The sequence below is a fragment of the Podarcis tiliguerta genome (assembly GCF_965153285.1).
Source record: "Podarcis tiliguerta genome assembly, chromosome: 6".
Lineage (NCBI taxonomy): Eukaryota > Metazoa > Chordata > Lepidosauria > Squamata > Lacertidae > Podarcis > Podarcis tiliguerta.
This window is the reverse complement of record NC_139539.1, coordinates 59,108,052-59,131,043: the sequence shown is the minus strand read 5'-3', so window position 1 is coordinate 59,131,043 and position 22,992 is coordinate 59,108,052. Positions and strand designations below refer to the sequence as shown.

General features: G+C 39.9%; 1 protein-coding gene across 2 annotated transcripts; it reads left to right on the top strand.

The window, feature by feature from the left end:
- The first annotated feature begins 165 nt into the window (after positions 1-165).
- TM2D1 (TM2 domain containing 1) lies at positions 166-14,914 on the top strand. 2 transcript variants are annotated; one of them, XM_083448239.1, is made up of 7 exons: positions 166-712; positions 1,973-2,046; positions 2,589-2,697; positions 3,808-3,899; positions 6,552-6,625; positions 11,196-11,314; positions 14,044-14,914. In XM_083448239.1, exons 1-6 carry the CDS (start codon positions 552-554, stop codon positions 11,304-11,306), a joined length of 621 nt encoding a protein of 206 aa, XP_083304365.1. In that variant the 5' UTR covers positions 166-551; the 3' UTR covers positions 11,307-11,314; positions 14,044-14,914. The 2 variants fall into 2 exon arrangements, with proteins under 2 accessions (XP_083304365.1, XP_083304364.1); XM_083448238.1 differs by having other exon boundaries at positions 167-716; positions 1,977-2,046.
- Positions 14,915-22,992: the final 8,078 nt, after the last annotated feature.

Below are 22,992 nucleotides of genomic sequence, written 5' to 3'. Positions count from 1 at the left end.
TCCAAAAAAACAGCTTGAGACCCAAGTTTGGGAAACCCTGTTCGGGGGGAAGGGTGGGATATAAGTTGAATAAATAACATGACACAGGCATTAATTTGTGAGCTTGGCTTTATCCTTTGTTCATACTCTACATTCACCTTTATGATCCTATCAACCTCTGACCACCGCACGCGCTTTCGTTTTGAGATTGGGACGGGGCTGAACACTTTAGTCAAGTTTCCGCGCTTCAAAAGGATCCATCTTAAGTAAGGGCAACCGAGCTTCCTCTCGCAGCTTTGTTAGGAAAGCATCCATCTTTGCAAAAGGCACCCGGCTTCCCATTTCGCCGCCTGTCCGTTTACCGGGAAGGAAAGCGGGCGCTTTCTGCCTTCAACCGCATTGGAAATTATAAGGAACGGGAGCCATCTTTGATATGGGAAAATGAAGGCTTCCCTGAAAGAACAGCGTCGCTTCTCCCGCCCCATTTCGAGGCCCGCTGGCCCTTCGGGAGAAGCGTTGACGCTACTAGATTGGGCGAAAACGTCAGCTGACCAGGGGGCTCGTTTTCCAACATGGCCGCCTGGCAGGAGATGCCGCTGTCAGGGAACAAGAGGAAAAAAGGCGGCGTGATCGCGCTCTGGTCCTTGGGAACCTTTTGCTTGGCTTGTCTCGCGGCGCAGGGCGCGGCGGGCGGCGACCCTTCTCTGAAGTGCGAAGACCTGAGAGTCGGCCAATATCCTGAAGCTGTGCGGAGGGCACCCAGCAGCGCCTGGTTGCCATGGTGATGGGCCTTGCAGTGGGTTGGGGAGGGCCGTGGGGCTGCCCCTTTTCCCGGCAGAGCTCCTGCGATTTCAAACCCCCGGTGAGGCCTTCGCACCACTTCAGCTGCATGCTGGGCAGAAGCTACACCTGTTGAATCTTTTGTAGTCTTAAGGGGCACAGTAGCTCTGCCATACACAAAAAAGTGGCAGCTGCAAAGTGGCAAGATATGGGGGGAAACATATGTTTAAACCTCATGAAGTGACCTCATCAAGCAAGGCTATCTGACATCAGGCAGTGAACAGGTGTAGAAAAAATATTTAACCTAAGTAAAAGGTAAAGGACCCCTAAGTAGGGGAAGAGCTAAGAGTAGTGACTCCTCTTTTGTCTGTCGCTGTGCTAATATGTCTTTGAGATGGTTTGGGGGTAACATGTAGTACAATCACTTTATTTGAATCTGTGATGTGTTGGACTAAAGGAATGCTAATAAAATTAAGCAGAAAAAAGTCTAGTTCAAGAATGGAGAGTTTGGCTCTTCAGATGTTGTTGGACTCCAACTCCTGTTAGCCTCAGCCAGCACCGCCAGTGGTCAGGGATAATGGAAGTTGTAGTCTACAAACATCTAGAGATCCACAGGTTCCCCACACCTGTTCTAAATAAATGGGCTGCCTGTCTGAGGCCCTGGGTCATATTTTGTTGTGGATAAAAGTACAACATTTAATTGTTTTAGCAGAGCAAGAAAGCCAGGATATTAAAACTATGTTTTAAATAACATTTTTAAACCATAGTTTAATAGCATATTAATTTGTTATGAAACTGCTGTCATTTCCTAGATTGGATAAAATGGGAAACTATACTGAATAGGTTTAATTATAGTTCATACAAAGGGCTGTCTGGGTACAAGCAAAAATCTTCCTCAGATTTTGGCTTATTTAAACCATTTTATGATTGTCTGATCTCTTCCATTTTGTTTGTCTCACATTATTAGGAAGAGATAGATAAATACCAGGAAACAGTGTGTCTCTTGTAAAGCCTAGTTAAGCACTTTGTTTTTCAAATACAAAGTTTATATGTTTATATACCCAAAATATTAGTAATAAGAAGGAAAACAGGCCACTTCCGCCTGTAAAATCTTAGGCAGATAAAAACAATTTATCGTAATTTAGTGTGTTGTTATTGTTGAACACTTAACATGGGAGTTCAGTTTATATTTGTTTTCCTTAATTATTCAAACATATATTTGTGAAGATCCTAAAATAGACAATGAAACACAAGAACCTTTGAACTGTACAAATCACACTGCATATGGTAAGGAGTATGGCAGTAGAATGCTTTTAGTCTAGCTACTGGTGCATATTATTTGACTAAATGCTGTTCATGATAAACACTAGTTCCTGCACCCAATATTGATAATGTATAGTGGTGATCAGTAAAACTGTGTATGGCACAATTTATAATTGAATGCATAATTGGTGTATTTATTTACAGTGGTATGTGAACATCTTTGGTCCACAACCTTCTATGCACCTTGATAGTCTATGTTAATTTGTACTTCACGGTCTTGTCATATATATTTTGTTTAGCATAGCTAAGTGTCATAGGTGCAAAGATATTTGTTCAACTATTTTATCATCCTCGTCATTATAATGTTAATTCAGAAAACTTAACTTGTATATTTCCACTTTTTCGAGAAAATATTTTATATTAAATCTGTAGTACAGTTGCATTCTTCTATGTGTAGTATTAGCTGTCTTGATAAAAACATGCATATATTTATTTCACTTGTTCTGTATTTGAGGCCTTTCCCTGGAGTTTAGTGCAGAATGCTTTTTTTCCCCTTTTGCCCGCAGTCGCCTGTCTTCCAGCACCAAATATTACTTGCAAGAATTTATTTGGGAATGAAACCCAATTTACTGGAAAGGAAATTGGATTTTACAAGCCTATAGAGTGTCGAAACGTGTAAGTGAATATTTTTGTTCAATATATAATGCCACCACTTGTTGTAAAGCTTGGCTAAATTAATTATAAAATTGTTCATATACTTCAGCCACCTCCTTAGTCTGAAGTGTGATTTAGCCCTCTTCCTTCTCAGCTCTATGACAGGAGAGTGTAGAGGAGTAACACGTCAGTTTTAAGAAATTGTAGTAAAACTGCTTCACATCTAAGAGGTTCAGGCCCAGTTTTGGCACAGAAACTGCTTGGGTCGCCTTGTATGATTACCTCTGTCAGGGGAGAGACAGGGAAAATATGTCCTTGTTAATTCTCCTTTGCTTCTCAGCAACTTTCAATACCATCAACCATGGTATCCTTCTGGAGTGGCTATCTACGTTGTGGGTGGGTGGGGCTGCTTTGTGGTGGTTCCAGTCCTACTTGGATGGTTGTTCTCAGAGGGTGATGCTTGGGGAGCGTTGTTTGGCTCTGTGGATGCTTCATTTTGCGGTCCTTAGGGTTTGATTTTATCCCCCATGCTGTTTTAACGTATACATGAAACTACTGAGTGGGGTCGTCCAGAGGTTTGGAGTATGTTGTGAGCAATATGCTAAGAACCCACAGCTCTACTTCTCATTTACATTTGCAGGTGTGGCAGTGGACTAAGGTCTTGCCTTGCTGGACTAAGGTCTTGCCTTGTTAATGGACTGGATGAGAGCCAAGAAACGAGCTCAATCCAGAGACCTAGACACTACTAAATGGGTGACTCCTTAGACTGGATGTATGAGAGGTTGCCTGCTCTTGATGGGGTTACTCTCTCTCTGAAGGAGCAGGTAGAACAGCTTCCATTGCTGTTCCTTGAGGCTCAGGTGACCTCAGTGGCGTGGAGTGCCTTCCATCAGCTTTGGCTGCTGGCCCAAATGCACCCTTATCTTGGTAGAGGTAGCCTAACTTCTGTTGTTTATGCTCTGATAACATATAGGTTAGATTACTGCAACATTTTATATTGGGGGGGGGGCTGCCTCTGAGGACAGCTCGGAAACTTCAGCTGGTTCAGAATTCAGCGGCCAGATTGCTCACTGGGGCAAGGTGGTTTGATTTAACAAATTGTTTTCATCCACATTTCTCTCCTGTTTCTAGAAATGGTTACTCCTACAAAGTAGCGGTGGCTCTGTCTTTATTTCTTGGATGGCTGGGAGCAGATAGGTTTTATCTAGGGTATCCTGCATTAGGTGAGTGATTTATCTTCTTAGTATTAGGCCACCGCTATGGCTCACTATGCATCAAGGCAGTATTAAGAGCAGGTGCCATTCATACTGTAAACAAAGATGATTACACTGAAGATTATGATGTATGTGTATTTTTGATCACAGCTAGAATGTGAAGTAATGATAAGTACAATTTGTGACCTAAATTTATCCCATGTATATGATGAATAAGCATTAAAACTCAGTTGGTAGGCTAGTCAAATCAACCACCGTATTTTAAAAGTAAATATTTTTCACAAGCCTGCCATTTCAGATCATATTGTGAAGCTTCTCCATTGAATTCCATGTTTACAAGTCATGCCTGCTTCCTAGGCATCTGTGTATCAAAGAGCAAAAAGAGAACTTAATAAATGCTTCGGCTTTTTCCTCTTGCCCTCAGCAGCCTTTCTTAAGAGAATTCTCAGTCAGGCATTAGCCCCTTAGTCTGTCCTGCCCTTGACCACACTGAAAACTTACTCACATGATATGCCCCTCAATCTTGCCTATAATCCTCATAGGGATCTACACTAATCACATAGCTTTAAATATCCTCTTTCTTCTCTCCTTTCTTCCCTGCTCCCAAATTTAAACTACTTTTGTCATTTCGATACCCTTCTTGGCTGTATACCCTGTAAAATTAGAGTATTCCACAGTCTTAATACTGTAGTTACTAAGAAATATGAGGTGGTATTTGATCCTCAATGTGATCTGGTAGAAGTCATTTGGCTTAGGCTTTGTCTGAAAACATTCATAACGTGGTAAAAAAATAATCATGGTTTTAGTATAACAAGCTGCCTGATACTATGCATGCTTGCTGAGGAGTAAATGCCACTGAGTTTAGTGTGTTGAGGCTATGGTTGTATACTCATTTATCCAAATAAATAGGACTTTTGAATAGAATCAGGGTAAAAGACAACAAAAACAGCCAATGTGATTGACAACACCCACTCATATGCTTCACTAAGTTCAAGGAGTTAAAAGGAGTTGATGGAGCAAGCGTGTGGGTGTTTGTGGTTGTTCCTTCTAGGATTCTTCATGGCTTGAGATGAAGTCAGGATAAATCAATGTTGTCCCAATTGATACCAGCAATCAAAATGTTTGGCAGCACCCTATCAAACATACACAACAAAACTGAGAAGGATCCAGGAAAATATCTACCAGTCCAAGAAACTTTTTTTAAAAAGAGAATTCATTCACATGTGAATATCATAGGCTTAGAAAATAGGTTAGTAGACATTTCAGAGATATTAAGTTGTGTGGAATCATAAAAAAACCCTCTTAGAGCCATTTTATCATGGTTTTTGTCTTCACAAAATGGCTCCACATTAGAAAAGCTTTTCTGTCTTGGCATGAAATGTACTGCCAGACATCAGTACTTGGGCATATAAGGCGCCTGTCAGGTCCCTAAAATGCAAGCAGCTCTACAGGAAGAATTCCCTGACTGTTGCCTCAGCAGAAAATGCTATAGAGGTAGAAGACAAGTATCTTTTAAAGAATTGGCACATGTTGCTTTTCTGTTATTTTTGCATTTTTTCCCTGTTGCCAGTAAATATTTTGGTAGTAGCTGGCCTTGCTGTTTTGAGACACTGTTGGCAGGAGTGGTGCCTGTGCTTTTATATGCTTGGCTAAAGATGTTTTAATTATTTATTTGCCCATATTTTTATAAGTGTAGCAATCCTCATGTACCCATTTGGAGTGAAACCCATTCAGATTATAGAGTGTCATTTTGGTTTTTCCCAATGGAATAACAACCCATTAAGTCTGTCATTCTTCTTCATGTTAGACAAATATACAGTTCTGGGACTCCAGTGTATTATTACAATGCTTACAAACATTCTGCTCCCCCATGTAAGCAAATGTAGTTTGTTCCAAATCTTTCCTAAATTGCTACAACATTGCTACTATATTAACACTGTTCTTTTTTTATCACTTTTGTCTTGGATTGGAAGCTGTTTGGACAGGGACCTGGCCATAGCATCAAACGGACTCCTAGCATTAGATAAATATATAATTCTCAACGGCCATCTTCCATAATATCAGGGAGCAAGTCCCTACCAATCAGTTTAATAATAATAATAATAATAATAATAATAATAATAATAATAATTTTTATTTATACCCCGCCCTCCCCAGCCAAGGCCGGGCTCAGAGCGGCTAGTTTAGAGGGTTTTCTTTCCCCCTTATACTTTCTGTACTGAAGTCATTTACATGTAGCTGTCTAAATTTACAGCCTGGGGGTGATATCTACTGTCATACTTGGAGTAGACCAATTAACATCAATTAATTTAAGTCACTTAAGTCTATTGATTTCAATGGGTCTAACTCTTTACTTAGTTGGAGATCACCCTGTGTTTGTTTGTGGCCATTCCAAGTTACCCACCATATTTTACTAATTGTGGTGTACCAGTCAAAGCCACATCTCTCCCTACAAAAATTCTATTGGGGGGGGGGGGTTGTATGTGTAAAGTAAGCACTGAAAAATGACTTCTTGGCTACACATATTCTTCTCCAGGATAACACTCAAGGGCTTCTAAGGAATTGAAAGATGTTTTATGAAGGAAAATATATCGTTGTCTAAAAACTAACACTCTAAACCTTTTTATGCTCTTCAATGTATGATTGTCACTTAATTCACAGGTTTATTAAAGTTCTGCACAGTAGGATTTTGTGGAATCGGTAGTTTAATAGACTTCATTCTGATTTCAATGCAGGTAAGCTTGCAACATCAGAATAAAAGACATTGGCTAGGATCCAAAAAGCTACTTAGATTTCCGCAAGGGACTTGTGCTAGCCCAGCAGAATTCTCCTTTCCCCCCATTTGAACAGCTGATTCCCATGCCATGTCAATAACTGCTTTTAAAACTTTCCTCAGTTTCAAAAGCAGTTTGCTATAGGGCTGTTCTGTTTTTGAAAGAATATGTTTTACATTTTTTTTTATTCCAGCAGCTCTAGTTTATTAACATTTAATTTATTTTTGAATAGTAGGAGTTATATAACAATGAAATATTTGTATCATTTCTGAAAGAGGCCCCTGGAACACAATTTTTCCATACCTTAGTCACTGCTGGGAAAAGTGAAATCATGTGGGAGGCGGGTGCAGAGGAGGGGAAAACACTAATAAAATATATGAGGCTTGGCAGTCCAGAAAAGTGTGAGAGAGAGGTTCCTAGATTTCAGATTTCTTTTATTTATTAAAGACTACATATTCAGATTGTTATGTTCTGAGGCAAATCTTCCATAATTGGGAGGACTTTGCTTTCCATTGTTGTAGTATTAGTCAGCTTATAGACCCATGCCACCTAATTTTTACTTATAACCTATGTTACATACAGGCAACTCCCCATTTACACACATTCAAGCCATGCACGACTGCTGGTCCGCACACCATTTTCAGCACTGGAAGGGGGTAGGGTGGACTTTCTTGCTTCCCGCCAACACGCACAGTGCCTTGGAATGCAACCCCTGCATAAATGGGGAGTTGTCTGTATATAGTTGAGAACCACAAAGATAAAGCCACAGTATCTGCTAGTCTCAAAATGCATGTTTTGCTATGTGATCTAAACCAAGCACTGCCAAATCATATGAGCTGATTTAGCCTCCATGTATTTCAGCTTGAACAGCCAGCTAAAAATGTTGACTTAACCTTTACCTATCTGACTGATGTTCACTATTTCTTGACATCATGCTCTCTTGGTCGACATGTAATAGCAAGTATGAGTAACAGGTTCTATATTCAATCAATCTGTATTAATATGCTCCACCGAGCATATTTCTATGTGACTGAAGAGCCAGAACCACACAAAAAGAAAGTAAATTTTAAAATGTATTAAGACTAAATAACTGGCACATTGTGAGAAATTGTAAATATCCATTTAAAATGGTGAAAGCATGAGATGAATAAACAGAAAGTTACATAAAAGTGACCATACTACAATAGATGTAATAATGGGGCTATTACAAATGCTGAAGAGAAGAAATAGGAAGTGTTTGTATTAACTATGTGAGATAAAACAAGAAATTATAAATGAAAAATGAAATATAAGAAAGCAGTTACCCTAACACCCTCCCTGCAGTCTAGCTAACTCAAAAACAGTAGGAAAGTTTCACTTTATTATAAAGCTATTCTGAAACAATATACAAAAAGTTACTTAAGATTTTAAAGCAAGTAGATTAAATGTATGATACATAGATATGTGTTTTCCAAATATTGAGATAGAATTAAGGGCTTTACGGAATAATGAGTAAATAAATGACTTTAAATTTGGAAAATATTAAGCAAAGGTTTATATCTACAAGAATTGCTACTGGTTTCTGTTGGAAATATTTAGCTAAAATAATTCATAAGGTTTAGGGGAAATAAAAAATAGAATGTAAAAGGAAAAATCCTAGAAAAACTATGAAGCTACTCCTGGAAGCACGTTTCCTCGTCTTAGCAAACAGACAACCTACTCTCCATCTCCCAGCTCCACCAAGCTAGCATGCCTTCAGGGAATGTGCTGTTGAGGAGGGGGGTGCCAATTAAGTTAAATGTAAGAAAATATCAGGAGAGAGAGAGAGAGGGAGAGAGAGAGAGAAGCTCCCTCCTTGGTAAAGTCCACTTCTGTATGAGTTTCACTAATATAGGGCCCCTCTCATTTCAAATCTCCTGACACAATCCGAATACGTTGCTCATTAAAATTACTCTTTAATTATTTTAGGCCTTAACCCAATATTTAAAATCTGTGCCTCTTCCTTTACTTTCAGCTCTGAGTCTTTCAGCCTTCCTTATCAGAACTATGTTATAAATTCTGCCCAAGCCTGGAAGAAGATCCTTGAAACCACCTGGTTCCTAGCTAAGATTGTACTCTCCTTTCTCAAACTAATTGCCCCAAACAAAGGCTTCTATCTCTAAACAGGGAAGAAAATATTCGTTAACATAAAAATAATCTTGTAATGTAACAAGCATATAGTACAAAGGCACACCCGGGCAATTAGTGGAAAACGGGTGAAGACATCACTCGCCACAAACTTGAGTACCCAGTTCATATCTTACACTCCCCTTTCATGCCATGGTTTGTAACTGGGGCACTTTTCCTTGAACAGTTGCTTCCTGGTTTAATTAACAGAGAAATAGGTAACTCTTAAACTCTGAACAGGAAACTTGTACAATCAAAAGCTACCCCAAAACAGAAATAGATGAAAGTAATATTTTATTCCAGTCCCAATTAAACAAAAAAATCTGTATTGTTCCAGCACAGGTTTGAACGGATCACAGTGATAAATCCTCTCTGTTTCCTTGTTTTTAATTAGAATTGGGAGAACCATAATTTGCTCATCTGCAGTCCCGTTGGTGCTGCTATCAGAGAGCTGTCAACCATCCAGACACACATCTTCAGAGGAACATATAGGGCCCATCACTGTGTTTATCTCAAAGTTAGAATTGTAGGAAGAATTATCCCTGTATCCAATTATGATTTCTCATTAAAATATTTGACCTAGGCATAATAACAATCATGGCTTACTGGAACCAAACTTTCGTTCATATGATCTGCTCCTGTACAGCCCCCACAAAAACCCAGAAAATAAGTTCAAAAACCAACCAGGTCCACCCATGTTGTTAAAATTTTAAAGACAAACAACGTATTATAATATTATTATTTTAATATAGATACTTTGCTTTTTTTCCTGACAGGGACTCAAGGTAGCTTACAGCTAAAATAAACAACTTCCATTCATTTGAAGGGATTTGCTCTACCCTCAAATTCCACACCTCTTCTTGAACCACAATATCATAAAACATAGAGGTGTAATACTAGTAGGGTAGGTATAGCTGTAAGGAATCCTGGGGTGGCAGATAGAACTTAAACTTCAGGGCCAAAAAATTAAGTTGCTATGAAGCATAGTTATAGACATTTCCACTCTGATTTTGACACTTGGAAGGTATGTTATTAATTTTTGGACGTTAACTGCCAGCGATAACAGTTCTCTGGCTGAAAATACAGGAAGGGTTTGTGGGTTGTTGTTTTTTAGCAGTGGGGCTTAGAATAGATGAGTTTTGTACCTGGCCAGCTAATGATTAAAAATAACGTTTAAAATGATTGTACGCCAGAAATATAATACTCATGGATTCAAGAGGAGTTTTGGCAGAATAATTTCATGTATTGACACTTTTCTCAGTTTGCCATTACAAAGGAATAAATACATGTTTTTGGAAGTTTTATACACTATAGAAGTACAGACATTAAACTCCCTGATTTAAATCTACCCATTCAGGCTCCTCTCAGCTTCTCTGTTCAACTATGTTAGTACTTAGGTAAAACTGATGTGACATTAAAACTGCTAGAACATAATTTCACAGCATGGGAGGGGGAACTGTAATTATGAGCCTATTTTATATAATACTGAACTTAATCCATTACAACAGTGTGCTTGAAACTGCATGTTGCCATCATAGGTATGAATGAATTTGTGAGGATTCTGGGATGAATTGTAAACACCTGCCAATTAAACATTTTAATGCAAAGATCAGATTTTTGTTGGGTCAGCTTTTATATTTAATTAAAGAAAGTTGAGGATGAGAAGGATGTTTACCAAAGGGAATGTTTCTAGATTATTTTGGCACTATGTATTTACTTCCTAAATGGCCTTAAATGGTTGCTGAAACTGTTGCTTAGTAAAAACATTTGATTGCGCTTGACACTTTAAGAGCTGGTTCTTTTAAACACAAAACAGTGTTTCTGAATTTCCTAAACACAGATGTTTGTGGAAATATTTGTGTCAGTATTCACATGTAAAGGTAGTGTTATTTCCACCCTACTGTTGAAACTTCAGAAAATGTCAGCAGTGTTACAACAATTTATACATGCTACTGCATATTCTCCTGTAGGAATCTTGTGGCTTTTGTTTGCTTCTAAGTCCCAGCTGCACCTAAAGATTCATGCGCCCACCACCTGACTGAAACTAAGCAGGTCTCAGTCTGGTTAGTGCCTAGATGGGTGACTGCCTGTAAACATTCTTGGGTTCTGGGCAGGGAGAGTATATAAATGAGTCAGCCGACAAACATTTAAAAGAGCATTCCAGTCATATTTGTTTTGGAATAATAAGCTCTAATAAGTAGTTTTAGCTCTAATTAGAGGTTTTATGTCTTGCTGGGCTAGGGTAATGGTTTTAATAGATTCTTTTTCATATATACTGTTCAAAATTGTATTTTGTTTTATTTTTGTTCAAAATGATTTTAAATATATATATATATATATATATATATATATATATATATATATATTGTAATACATTCTCTTTTAGATCGTAGGACCTTCTGATGGCTCTAGTTACATCATAGATTATTATGGAGCAAGACTTACCAGACTGAGTATTTCTAATGAGACATTCAGAAAACCACAAATATACCCTTAAACATGCCAGTAAGTGCCTTGATTTGGGTATGTTAAAAATTCATTAATTGATTAATAACTATTACTCTTGTAAAATGAAGTATGCATGGCACAGAGGAGTCGAATGCTTGTTTCCTGTCATGTAACAGAAAACCAGAATAACCGCACAGTTCCATGATCTTTTTGTAACCAACCCCCTACAAATTCTAGGGAATTTTGTAACTAATGCAAGAGTATCTCTTTTTAGTGTTCAAAACTGCATTCGCTCATCAGATGCAACTTCCCCTCATCTGTGATAAGAAGAACACACAGCAGTGCAAAGACTCCAAACTCTCATTTGTGTTGTGGTTTGCAGAAGGTAGAAACGATGTGATTCCCTTCTTAACAGTGGCAGAGGAGGCTGTTCATTACCTTCTCCACAGTGAACCAAGCCAGTATTGGTGGATCTCGCTTGAAAAGACAGCAAGATGCAGTTTTTGGCAAAAGCAATGTTTAGTTACCCCACATTTTGCCTCCTCTTTCCTGTAGATGGAGCCAAACCCCATAACCAAATACCTTATGCCTATTGAAACAAGTGCATTGCAAAGGTCAAGATATAAGCTCAGCACTGATCCTGTCTGTGTTTAGCCTACAAGGAAAGCCTATATAGTATTGTCTGCTGCTGTGTTGATGCATCAAGTTTCTAGACTATTTGACAATTTCAAAGATTGTCTTCCATTAGTATAATTACTATATAAATCCCATTTTGAAGAAGTTTGCAACATGTACTTTAAATCTACAACTGAATTGTTCAGTAACACAGCAATCAAATTGGGATCACGTTCATTTTTAAGTTTTCCCACTAGCAAAAATAAAATTAAGAAATAGCATGGAAAACGACTGTGCTCTGAATTTGATTTAGTTTCATAATTAATATGCCAATACCCTGGCTCTCACTCCAACACATGTATATGTGTGGCAACTGAAAGGGCTCATGACCTGGCTGCCTCTAGACCTTCAAACCCTATATATATTTTCTGCAATCACAAATGGAGCTGTTTATATGCGTGAAACTGGCAAATAGATGAACTGGCATTGGTTCATCTTCACAAATATTGTCTACTCTGGCAGCAGCTCTCAAGGAAAGTTTGTCAGTTAAAGATCTCAAGCAGGTATCCTTGCCAGCCCAGTCTCCTGAGATCCTTTAACTGAGCATGCTGGTACCGCTAACCTTCATATCCTCATCGTACCTTTACCCCCAAACAGGCGCATGAGACAACTGAAGCAAACTAGCCATAAAAATTCTAGTTTTTTAGAGTGACATCCTATGTTCCTGACAGGTCTGTCTTATGCACTGAGAAAAGGCACATTTTATATGAAATAGGGAGGCGGCTTGAAAATACACATGGGACTCATGTACCACCCGGTGGTCTGGTTCACATATCATGTTACAGCAAAGCATGGCTTAATAAAAATGTGCCAGCTCCCAGGGAAGAGATCATGGCCACTTTGCTCCTCCCTACTTGTTTTGCTGCTGTGCTAAGCTGTGGTTTGGGCTTAGCATTCAAACTCAAGCTCATGACTTAGCTGTCTCTAGACAAATCACAAACTGAAACTAAGGTTTGTCCTATGGTTTTTACAGCTCATGGTTTGTCAGGGAGAGCTAAATCATGAGTCCAGGTTCAGATGGTACCCTAAGCCAGACCGCAGTTTATGGCAGGAACAAAGTGACTGGGGAGCAGCACAGTGATTGTTTTCACCAGGAACCCACACATTTGCTCATTTGTGCTAAGCCAGTGAGTTCTTTGGCTCAGTTGGTGCCATGTGGTTTCCCAATACAGTTGAAAACAGCTGACAGATATTTCTCAGGGTCATATTAAATAACTGCCATATTAAACTTCTGTATTGTAAGTTTGCAGGCATACAAGTTTGCAACTTCAAGCGATCAGAATGTATTTGTATCCTTCAATTACAAATCGTACCAAGGATACCATTCATTTGCATTGTTTTCCAGTGTATAAAAGTTTGCCATTGAAATGTGTTTATTTCCTTGCTGGTTCACAACCAGGTGACAAGAAGTAGGTGATTTACAGCTGTCTACTAGCTCACATATGCATTTTGCTGCTACTGGTGTTTATCTCTAGGGTATGCAATAGTTTAATGTGCTTAGCTATACTTTAAGTCAGAGTTTGTCAGCATGTACCTCCAGATGTTACCGGACTACAGCTCATGTCATCCCTGGCCATTGGTCATGCTCACTAGAGTCCAGCAATATCTGGAGACACCACAGTGGCTATCCCTGCTTTAAGCTATAGACTGACGTAGAGCAAAGAGGAAGAAGCTGAGAAGTCAGCTAACCTAGCTGCCACCCATGGGGCTCCAGCAGCAGCTGTGTCCTACAGTAGTATCCCGATGACAAGCGCTGGGAATGAACATAGATAAAAGGTGTGGTTGGAAGAGAAGATGCAGCTCATGTCTATCCTATAACCAGCCTTATAGAATTTTAGTCCTATGAAAGGGAGCAGAAAGGAGAACAAAAGTGAAGAAAATCCAAGCTCCATTCTTGCTGTAAATGGGGGGCAGCTGTTGTTCAGGCTTTGAGGGGGATGTGTGTTTGACTGTGCTGTTGCAAAGGGGACTCAAGAGGCTACTATTGTGCTCTGGGTTCCTGTGGGACAAGAGGCAGCTTCACAAACTATCTTTCATTCATGGAAGCTATGGAACCACTCATGCTTTCCCACTGACAGGAATTAATCATTTAATACTTTGATTTCTTCCAGAGTTCAGCTGAACAATAACTAATGGAAGGAGTCTGCCTTCAAAGGACATGATTTGATGGAAGCATCTGTGTCATCAGTTGTCTCGTTGTCTCTGCCCATGCCAAAAAGCAGAAGACAGCTTCATCATACACAGGCCATGGTTTTGACAATAACCATAGCCCTGACAAGAATAGGACAGTGACTTTGCTTTTAAATTATTTTGTTAAATAAGAATAAACAATGGACATAAATTATGAAGAATGCATCATGAATTACTGCACAATGGACTTAATACAAATTGCATAAAAACTCTGAAAAGCGTATGTGCGAACATAAAAGTAAAGGCAGGAAGAAATGACCTCAGATTCAGCATCCCTTTCCTGACTGCTCTTTAAAAGCAAGAGGAGAAGTCAAACAAAAAAATGTTGTTTTACAGATGTACCAAGTTCCAGCTCATTCATTCTCTCCCTCCCTTGCATCAAGTACATCCTGTACTTTTGGCAACAAGTTGACTGGATATTTAAAAGCTGCGAACTGCTCTGAAAGTTTCACATAGTGGGTTATGGGCCATGTGTGTTTGATCAAAATTCAATTACTGCACTGTGCCAGGCTTGGAAACCTATCATTGCAAGTTATGAAGTATGACGAAATAAGCTACTCTAATTGGTTCAGTATGGGGAGCAGCCTCAACCAAGCTTGTTATGATAAATAGCTTCCTGTGTTAAAGGTTCTCTGGAGCTTAAGTGTCTTGGCTCACCTCCTTCAACAGAATAAGAATATTGTTCCCTAGGAACACTTACATCACTGTCCCTCTCCCCAATTCAGAGCTAAATGTTTGTAGCATTTTCATCTTGCTGTTCGTGAGGAATATAAACAATGGTCATTGCTGTCATTTCCCTTGTCTTCTTTCTGTCACTTCTTCCAACCATAAAGCATTTTTGCTTTTCCCAGTATGAAGAGAGGTATAAAAAGTCTCTTAATATTTCAGCACAACTACCGTTGGCAATTTCACTTTTGTCAGCTTTGTTGCCACCTGGAAAGTCTTAACTGTTGTTTAAAGTCAGGTCCACTTCATAAGAGCTAAAATAAGAGGGGAATGCACTGTGTCTCTAAGCCCTACATCAGCACTTGTTAAACGAGTTGCTGAAAGAGCGAGCTCAGTTACTGACTTCATAGTTTTACTTATGGAAGCAGTGTCTGTTCTCTTATTCTCACAACAATAGCCAGCTGTGAAGGAACAAGCCCAGAACAACCCCTGGCTAGATAGCTAGATAGATAGATATAGTCTGCAACAAGAGTCTTTGTAAAAAGATGGCTCTCCAACACTTTCAGCCGTTTTAGAAGGATTTAAAACTGTTTGCCTGCCATTTTGTTAAGAGGAAGCTATGGAATATATATGCCTTTCCTTTAGTGGTTTGACCTGCTGGACTCATTTACGTGTACAGGTCATAATGTGGTCCTCAATCTTCTACGTTTGATAATTGAGCATACCAAGTGCTGTTATCCGGTTACCATTTGTTTTCTGAGCTTTGATCTCATCATAGCTTGCCATAATATTTAAATGTCCTGTTTAACCTTCTGCTAAGAGATGTGCGTAATGCTGAAGTCGGCATTTCCAGTTTATGCTAGATCCACTGCAAAAAAAAAGAGAAATGTTCCATTTTAAAAAGCAATCTCCTTAGTCATCACTTAATCAAGCGATGACTAAGTGCAGCAATACAAAATTAGGGGGAGGAAAACTTGGTACAATAAATTTGAGTATCTACGTCAGAGTAGGATGAGAAATAAACCCTGCCGTTGCTTTTGTAAATCAGATGTGATCAAATACTTTAGGATGGGAGGAGGGAGCATGTTAAATGTCCTTAGCTTGAATATTGAACTTTGCAGATTTTTAAGATTTATTTATTTTTTAACAATAGCAGGTAGATGATAGTAATCATGTTATGGCTTTTAATAAAGTTCTGACAAGAAGTAACTTTACCTTTAAAAATAGAATGTGACTGCAGGCACTTATGCTAATCTTCCTTTTGGCAAATCAGCTTTTTTTGTATTGAATCTCGCTTGATTGAATAGCACTGGAGCTGCCAGAGTAAATGCTATTATCAATGCACAGTAATTAAGGAAATAGTCCTTGTCACTCGAACAGCGTCCAGGCTGTGCCTGCTGTAATAAAGTTAAATGATAAAGAAATCTCTTTAAATAAAGTGCAGCTACTGGAGTGTGGTTACTTCTGAAATGCAGTGGAACAATGCAGTGGAACAATTATTGGTGATAGGAAAATATGCCCACTGAACACAATGAGAATGTAGACTTCCAAAACATATAACATATAGCATTAAACAATTAATCTTCTGATTTAAAGCTAGAGAACCATGTTTTAATCCTCCAGCTCTCAATATTGACAAGCACAGAGCTTTTTTCGTCTTTCCTGCACTTATGTCTCTTCAAGGTATAATACATGGCTATTAACAAAGTGTACCTGGATTTTGTCAAGCTGACTTGTACTCTGATATCTAACATACCATAGTCTATCTAGGGTATGAACACCTCCTGTTTAAAGGTTAAGGAATTTAGCATGAGATACAACTAACTGATACTAGCAATAATTGGGTGTCACTCTCCTGTGCCAGTTTTTGCACATCAAATGCTTTTCCTCCACCACAACAGCTAAACACAAGCTACTAAAAAACTACCCAGAAAGCCTCTACTTCTTCTGAGTCATAGTTTGAAGAGACTATTCCTAGTTAAGGTATTGGGATTGCTGTCTAAATTCAAAGGGATTCCAGTCTAAATTAAAGTTAAAACTGGTAGTGCAGGAGTTCAGAGTGACAGTTAACCATACTTGCAGAAATACAATGCAACTAGTAGTTTAGAAGTGACAGTGACATAAAAACTAGGTTCAGGTAGGCTGAATCTAGACAGCAGGTTACCAGGTTGCCATGCATTATGCAAGTGGTAGTCCAGGTTAAGGAGCGAAGCAAGGGCTTGTGCTAATGGAATGATGTGCTGTGAAATAATTTGCAGGGCACGATAGCAAAGAGACTGAAGAGAAATGAAAAATGTTAGGAAGTATGTTACATACAGTAGAACAACATAGCACTATGTGGTATAGTGGTTAAGAGTGGTGGCCTCATAATCTGGTGAACCAGGTTCGCGTCTCCGCTCCTCCACATGCAGCTACTTGGGCTACTCACACTTTTCTGAAGTCTCTCAGCCCCACTCACCTCACAGAGTGTTTGTTGTGGGGGAGGAAGGGAAAGGAGAAAGTTAGCCGCTTTGAGACTTCTTCAGGTAGTGATAAAGCGGGATATTAAATCCAAACTCTTCTTCTTCAGTGTGTTAGATTAGCAAAACTAGGGAACAATATTCTCTGTATCAGTACTTGGATTTTTCTGAGGTACTCACTGCTCAGGCAGTGCAGTGTATTAATTATTTCTAAATTTGCACCTATATACACAAATTAGCTTTTGCAAATCCGCATCCCCATTTCTATCACAATGCAGAAGTGGCCACCCTGCATCCGTACATGTCATGGTGATGTATCAAAAGCTACTTCCAGCACATTTGGGCACCTCTACATTATCCTTTGCTGCATTTTCTCTGTGCCACACACTGGAACAATCTTCTCTCATTCTATGCAGGAAGGAAAGCACATGGCAACAGCAACAAGCATGGTTATTTAGGAACTACACTATTCAGAGTCTTTTCATTCCAGTTAACCAACTCAAGTTATTTGAAATTTTCAGGTATGTGTAGCATCAGAAATTTGCAGGTATGTGTAGCAGAGCTAAGGAAAAGCTTAAGGACCCTAACCTTCCAACAGACCTCATTAATGCCTAAAACACATAGGCATGTGAGTGTTTGAGCTGTGGTAGTTGCCAATTCTTTGTTCTAGAAAGCCACAACAATGTCCTTCAGTACTGTGCATTGCAACTTAAGCAGGGGTGTGCCAATACACCTTTAAAAAAAGAAGAAGCTGGTTTTAAAGTTGAGACATGCCAAATCTGAAAGTAGATGCTCTCTATGTTGCAGAGACTAGATGCACATATTTCTTTGTTGCTTCAAGGACAAAGGAAGCACTCATTCAATTAGAAGAGACATGGGGTTATGGCATAAAGCTTCGTTCCTTCAATAAAGAAAAATCTGGAAGACGAATGTTGACCTTAAGTCACAATAAGTGCTGTTAAAATAATGACTGTACTGTAAGTCTAAACACACACACAGCTCCACTGCTTTATAGACATGCAGAACTTTATCCCTTATATGGCTACCCTGCCCAGAGCAGATACCAGGGGCCGTTATGTAAGACACAAAAGAGTAAACTGGACTTGGGTGTTGTTTATCCTAAATGTTACCAAACACAAACGGCTCACCCAAATTGCTGCAGTTCTTCTACAGATGGGGCAGCAACCAAAGCCATCAAGTAAAGCTTCATTTGAGGCACAGCTTGCTAGGTCAGGATTCGGTCCTGAAATAACTATTTACAAAAGCCCGCCTTTTACTCACCTGCACTACAAGCTCTCACACACCGAAGATGATAAGGCAGGGATGGTGAAAAATACCAGCCGTAAGGCATAAGTGTATATAATCATCTTTAGACATTTTTGCACCTGCAGCAAACTAGTAAATTGATTCCAACCCTCTCCCTGTGCATTTTTGTTTTAACAGCATGTACCAATAGAATATAAGAGCAGCCTTCTGGATTGGGCCAGTGGTGCCATCTAACCTAGCATCCTGTTCCGGCCAACCAGATGCCCGTGGGAAGCCTACAGCCAGGGCTTCCTGAGGTTTCCAGAATCCAGTATTCAGAGCTATTACCACCTCCAACCATGGAAGCAGAGCACGGCCATCATGGTTAGTAGCCTTATTCGGCATGAAATTGTCAAATCCTTTTGTAAAGCCGTCTAAGTTGGTGGCTATCACTGGCTCCTGTAGGAGCAAGTTCCATGGTTTAATTATGAACTGCTTAGTATTTTCTTCAATGTGTCCTGAATATTCCAATATTCAGTTTCATTGGATGTCCACAAATCCAAATAATTTGTCCAGCTTCTCTGCAATCTCCTTATGCTCCTTGTGTTCTCTTGTTTGAACAAGACTTGCATTTTTTAAAAAGGAAACTTTCTTTTGACTCTGTTCATCAACCACTTTGGCATGCTCTAGGCCCTCATGGTACCTTTCCTCATCTTCGGTATCCACTCCAGATGAGCTTCCACTATTGTGTTTTTAAACAACTCCCAGGCATTTTGGAATGATTTGACCCTCTTGACTTTGCCTTTCAACTTCCTTTTTACCAATCCCCTCATTCGGGGGAAATTTCTTCTTTTGAAATCAAATGTGACCATGTTGGATTTTCTTGGCAAATGGCCATTTACATGTACGTTTAATTTAATAGCACCATGGTCACTGCTCCCAATTAGACTTTGGAGATAAGAAAATGCTGCCCTTCTGAAATCTGCTACCTACAGCTACTGCTTCATGTAATTTCATGGTCACATAGTCCTATTTGACACAAGCATTTCTGGTTAGGATGATGTTTGTTGAGCACATTTTTCATAAAACTGCAATCCAATTCTTAAAAGTCCTCACTTATTAAAATCTATTGCACTGCATTTGCTTGCCTCCTCTTACATCCTGCAGTCCTTGAGAGAAACATAAGCAAAAACACAACACAGGAATGCTAGTGATGGACCATTACTACTATCTAACATTGCCACTGCTCAAAATATGCCACCTTCTCCCTTCAATGTACTGTCCCAGGCAGTCATTTAAATTGCCTAGTGCAATATTCCCCAATTGATGCTCAAGATCAATTGTGATTCTTGATTGTAAATCAGTCAAAGCAGTAGGACAGAATATTACCTTGATTGTCCTTTCTTTGTTATGGAGATTCTTTTTCTAGCTGGCCTGTGAAGCCATTTACCCCAAACCATGCCCATTTGTCCATCAGCTGGCATCACCCAGTTGATGGGAAAGGAGGTGGGGCTCAATTTCATTGGGTACCGATTCACTAGCTCATTCCCTGTGGAGAATGCTTGGGTGAAGCAGACCCTCGTAGCCAGCAAGATTGAACCTTCCACTCATCTGCTAGGATCTCCTTTGCTAAAATGTTCCCAGTAGGGAATGCACTGGTGAAACAGACCCATAACCCCAACTCCAAAGGACAACTCTGATGGGTGGGATTGCCTACCTATCAGTCAACTGCAGACAGTATCAGGATGTTAGGTGGTGGACAGATCAATAGCCCTGCCGACCTGTCAACGTTGGCCCACAAGCAGGGGTGGCGGGAGAAATAAAGATCTGGCCTGCCAGGACGGAAAAATTTCCCAGCTCTGTCTTAGAAGTGTTTTCCTAAAGTTTTTTTTGTACTTCTGCAATCTCAGTTACCCCAAGTCTGTTGATAACTCCCTCTTGTTCATGGATGGTGTTGTTTGGGTGCAATCTTTCAAAGATGTGATTACCACCAGCAGGTAGCTGCTATGTTAGTCTTTTTCAGCAAAGAAAAAAAGTCTAGTAGCACCTTAAAAGTAACAGATATTATTAATACGTATATGAGCAAGAGTTTTGTGTTGTAAATATTGCACCCCACCTTGATAATTTGAATGAGTTGGTGGAATATATATAACGTGAAGTACTTCTGTTCGTTGTTCCAGCCACTCCACTCCATTCCTTTCTCTCTCCCCCCCCCCCAATTTCTCCACACCCTCTCCTAATAGCTGGTCAGGATTCCATGCCCACAGAGCATGCTCAGTTCTCACTGGGCTATTTTTGTCTTCCTAAGCAATAGCACTCAGAGAATCAAACTGAAATTAGAATACAGGATGGCTTTTCTCTCTTCCTGTGGCTTACTGGCTTGCTCAAACTAGGGATTTGTTTTGAACAGCTACATTATTTGCCTACATTGTTTAAATGTTGTAGGATTTTAACTAGTCCATTTGGAGAAAAAGAAGCAGCTATTAGCATCTCAAATCTTCACTTGGATCTTCAGCAGGTACCAGGATTGTGCAGCTGGATGTGAAGACACGTAGGAAAGCAGTTTCCAGCCTATCATCCAGGCTTTGATGCATGTACCATGCAACAGACTCTTTGGTTCAGGAGGTTAAAAGTTATTAACTGAAAATCAATTCAAATTATATATATATAGAAAAGAGAGGCCTTTTGCCGCAGTACACAATTCACTCCCCACAGATAGCTTTCCCCTGCACTGCAGGGAAAGAAAGCTGCAATATTTGCATGAAACCAGATATCTAAAAAAACAAAACAAAAAACAAGGCACAGATGCAATACAACTTGTAAGTGCCATGTGAGGCTGTTTTGGTAACAAAAATTCAGGTAAATGAACAAGCTAGTTGCAGAGATTTATGATTACCGAGTGGTCATATTGAAAGTCATTACATGAAGCTGGATAAACAAGTTTTGACAACTGGCACTGAGAAAATGGAGACTTTAAAAGGAAATCCAACTGTAAAACAACACAATGCAGTCAGTTTAATTTTTTTAAAAAAGACAAATAATTTTAATTTTCACCCAAACCCATAATTCCCCCTGAAAAACCATGGGAAGAAGAAGAAGAAGAAGAGTTTGGATTTGATATCCCGCCTTTCACTCCTCTTCAGGAGTCTCAAAGCGGCTAACATTCTCCTTTCCCTTCCTCCCCCACAACAAACACTCAGTGAGGTGAGTGGGGCTGAGAGACTTCACAGAAGTGTGACTGGCCCAAGGTCACCCAGCAGCTGCATGTGGAGGAGCGGAGATGCGAACCCGGTTCTCCAGATTAGGAGACTACCGCTCTTAACCACTACACCACACTGGCTCCTGTAGTCCCACCACACTGGGAACTGTAGTTTGTTAAGAGTAATGGACACTGTAGCTCTGTAATGGGTAAACCGCAGTTCCCAGGATTCGTTGAAGGAAAATAATGTGCTTTAAACGTATGGTGTCTATGCAGGATAGTTAACACAGGTGTGCATCAGTTGGATGTATACTTCAATTAGTTTTCCTAAGAATATGAAATATACTTGAGTGTTGCCTCTGCCGCAAAGTCCAATACATTTCGCTCTTCAGAACAGAAACCAAATGTCCCCCAGCCCTCTTGCTAGTGCTAACACCTTTCATAGAATCATAGAGTTGGAAGGGACCCTTAGGGCCATCTAGTCCAACCCCCTGCAATGCAGGGGTCTTTTTGCCCCACATGGGTCTCTAACCTACGACCCTGAGACTAAGAGGATCATGCTAAGAAAAAATACTTTCTGCACCATTCAGAATCAATTCTTTCCTTCGTCAACATGGTGCCTTCTGAAGCAGATCACTTTACTATCTTGCAAGGCTGGACTGACCTTGCATGCCATCCCATACAGTCTGTTTTATTTATCTTTGCACAGGGAAACTATAACCAAATTGTGGGGTGTTTTTTCTTTCCCTCCAAACGAAACAAGGCCGGGTTTTCCTTGAAAGGTGCTTGAGAAACCTGCTTCCAACAAGCAACAAAGTGATCATGAATCCTTGGGCAAATAATTTTGCAGGGACAGCGTGCTCCTCCTCCTCCTGCCCATAGTATCAGCACAGGTGATGCCAAAGCATATCACACCTTTTACAGATCCTTCTCTGTCTCCAGGGCACTTCGAAGGACAGCTTGCAAAATTACTAGAGGGCCGCTAGATGGCAGCAAATTAACTCTTCAAATGCCAGAGGATGCTTTATTTATTGAAAACTTCCTAAGGGACAGAAGAGTGCAGGGGGAAAAGTCCTCCCCTTTGGAAGAATTGTTAGCAAGCCTGAAAGTAGTTCCTCCTTATTTGGTTTTACATGGGGCTGCTGCCAAGCAGGAGCACATAAAAGACCAAGCAAAAGTGTCCACAGGCATGTCGCAAAGCAGTCTTTGTGCTTTCCTTCCCAACAGTGGCACTTTGCCTTGCTGGCAACTTATGGGAGCCCAAAGCTGAGCAGTTTTCTAAAGTGTCTTTGCACTAATTC

Bases quoted from the DNA above. Each gene is read 5' to 3' on its own strand.
- TM2D1 (XM_083448239.1), top strand. From the start codon at position 552: ATGGCCGCCTGGCAGGAGATGCCGCTGTCAGGGAACAAGAGGAAAAAA. The intron at 713-1,972 runs ATATCCTGAAGC...AATTATTCAAAC, and splicing joins GAAGACCTGAGAGTCGGCCA to ATATATTTGTGAAGATCCTA. The intron at 2,047-2,588 runs GTAAGGAGTATG...TTTTGCCCGCAG, and splicing joins TACAAATCACACTGCATATG to TCGCCTGTCTTCCAGCACCA.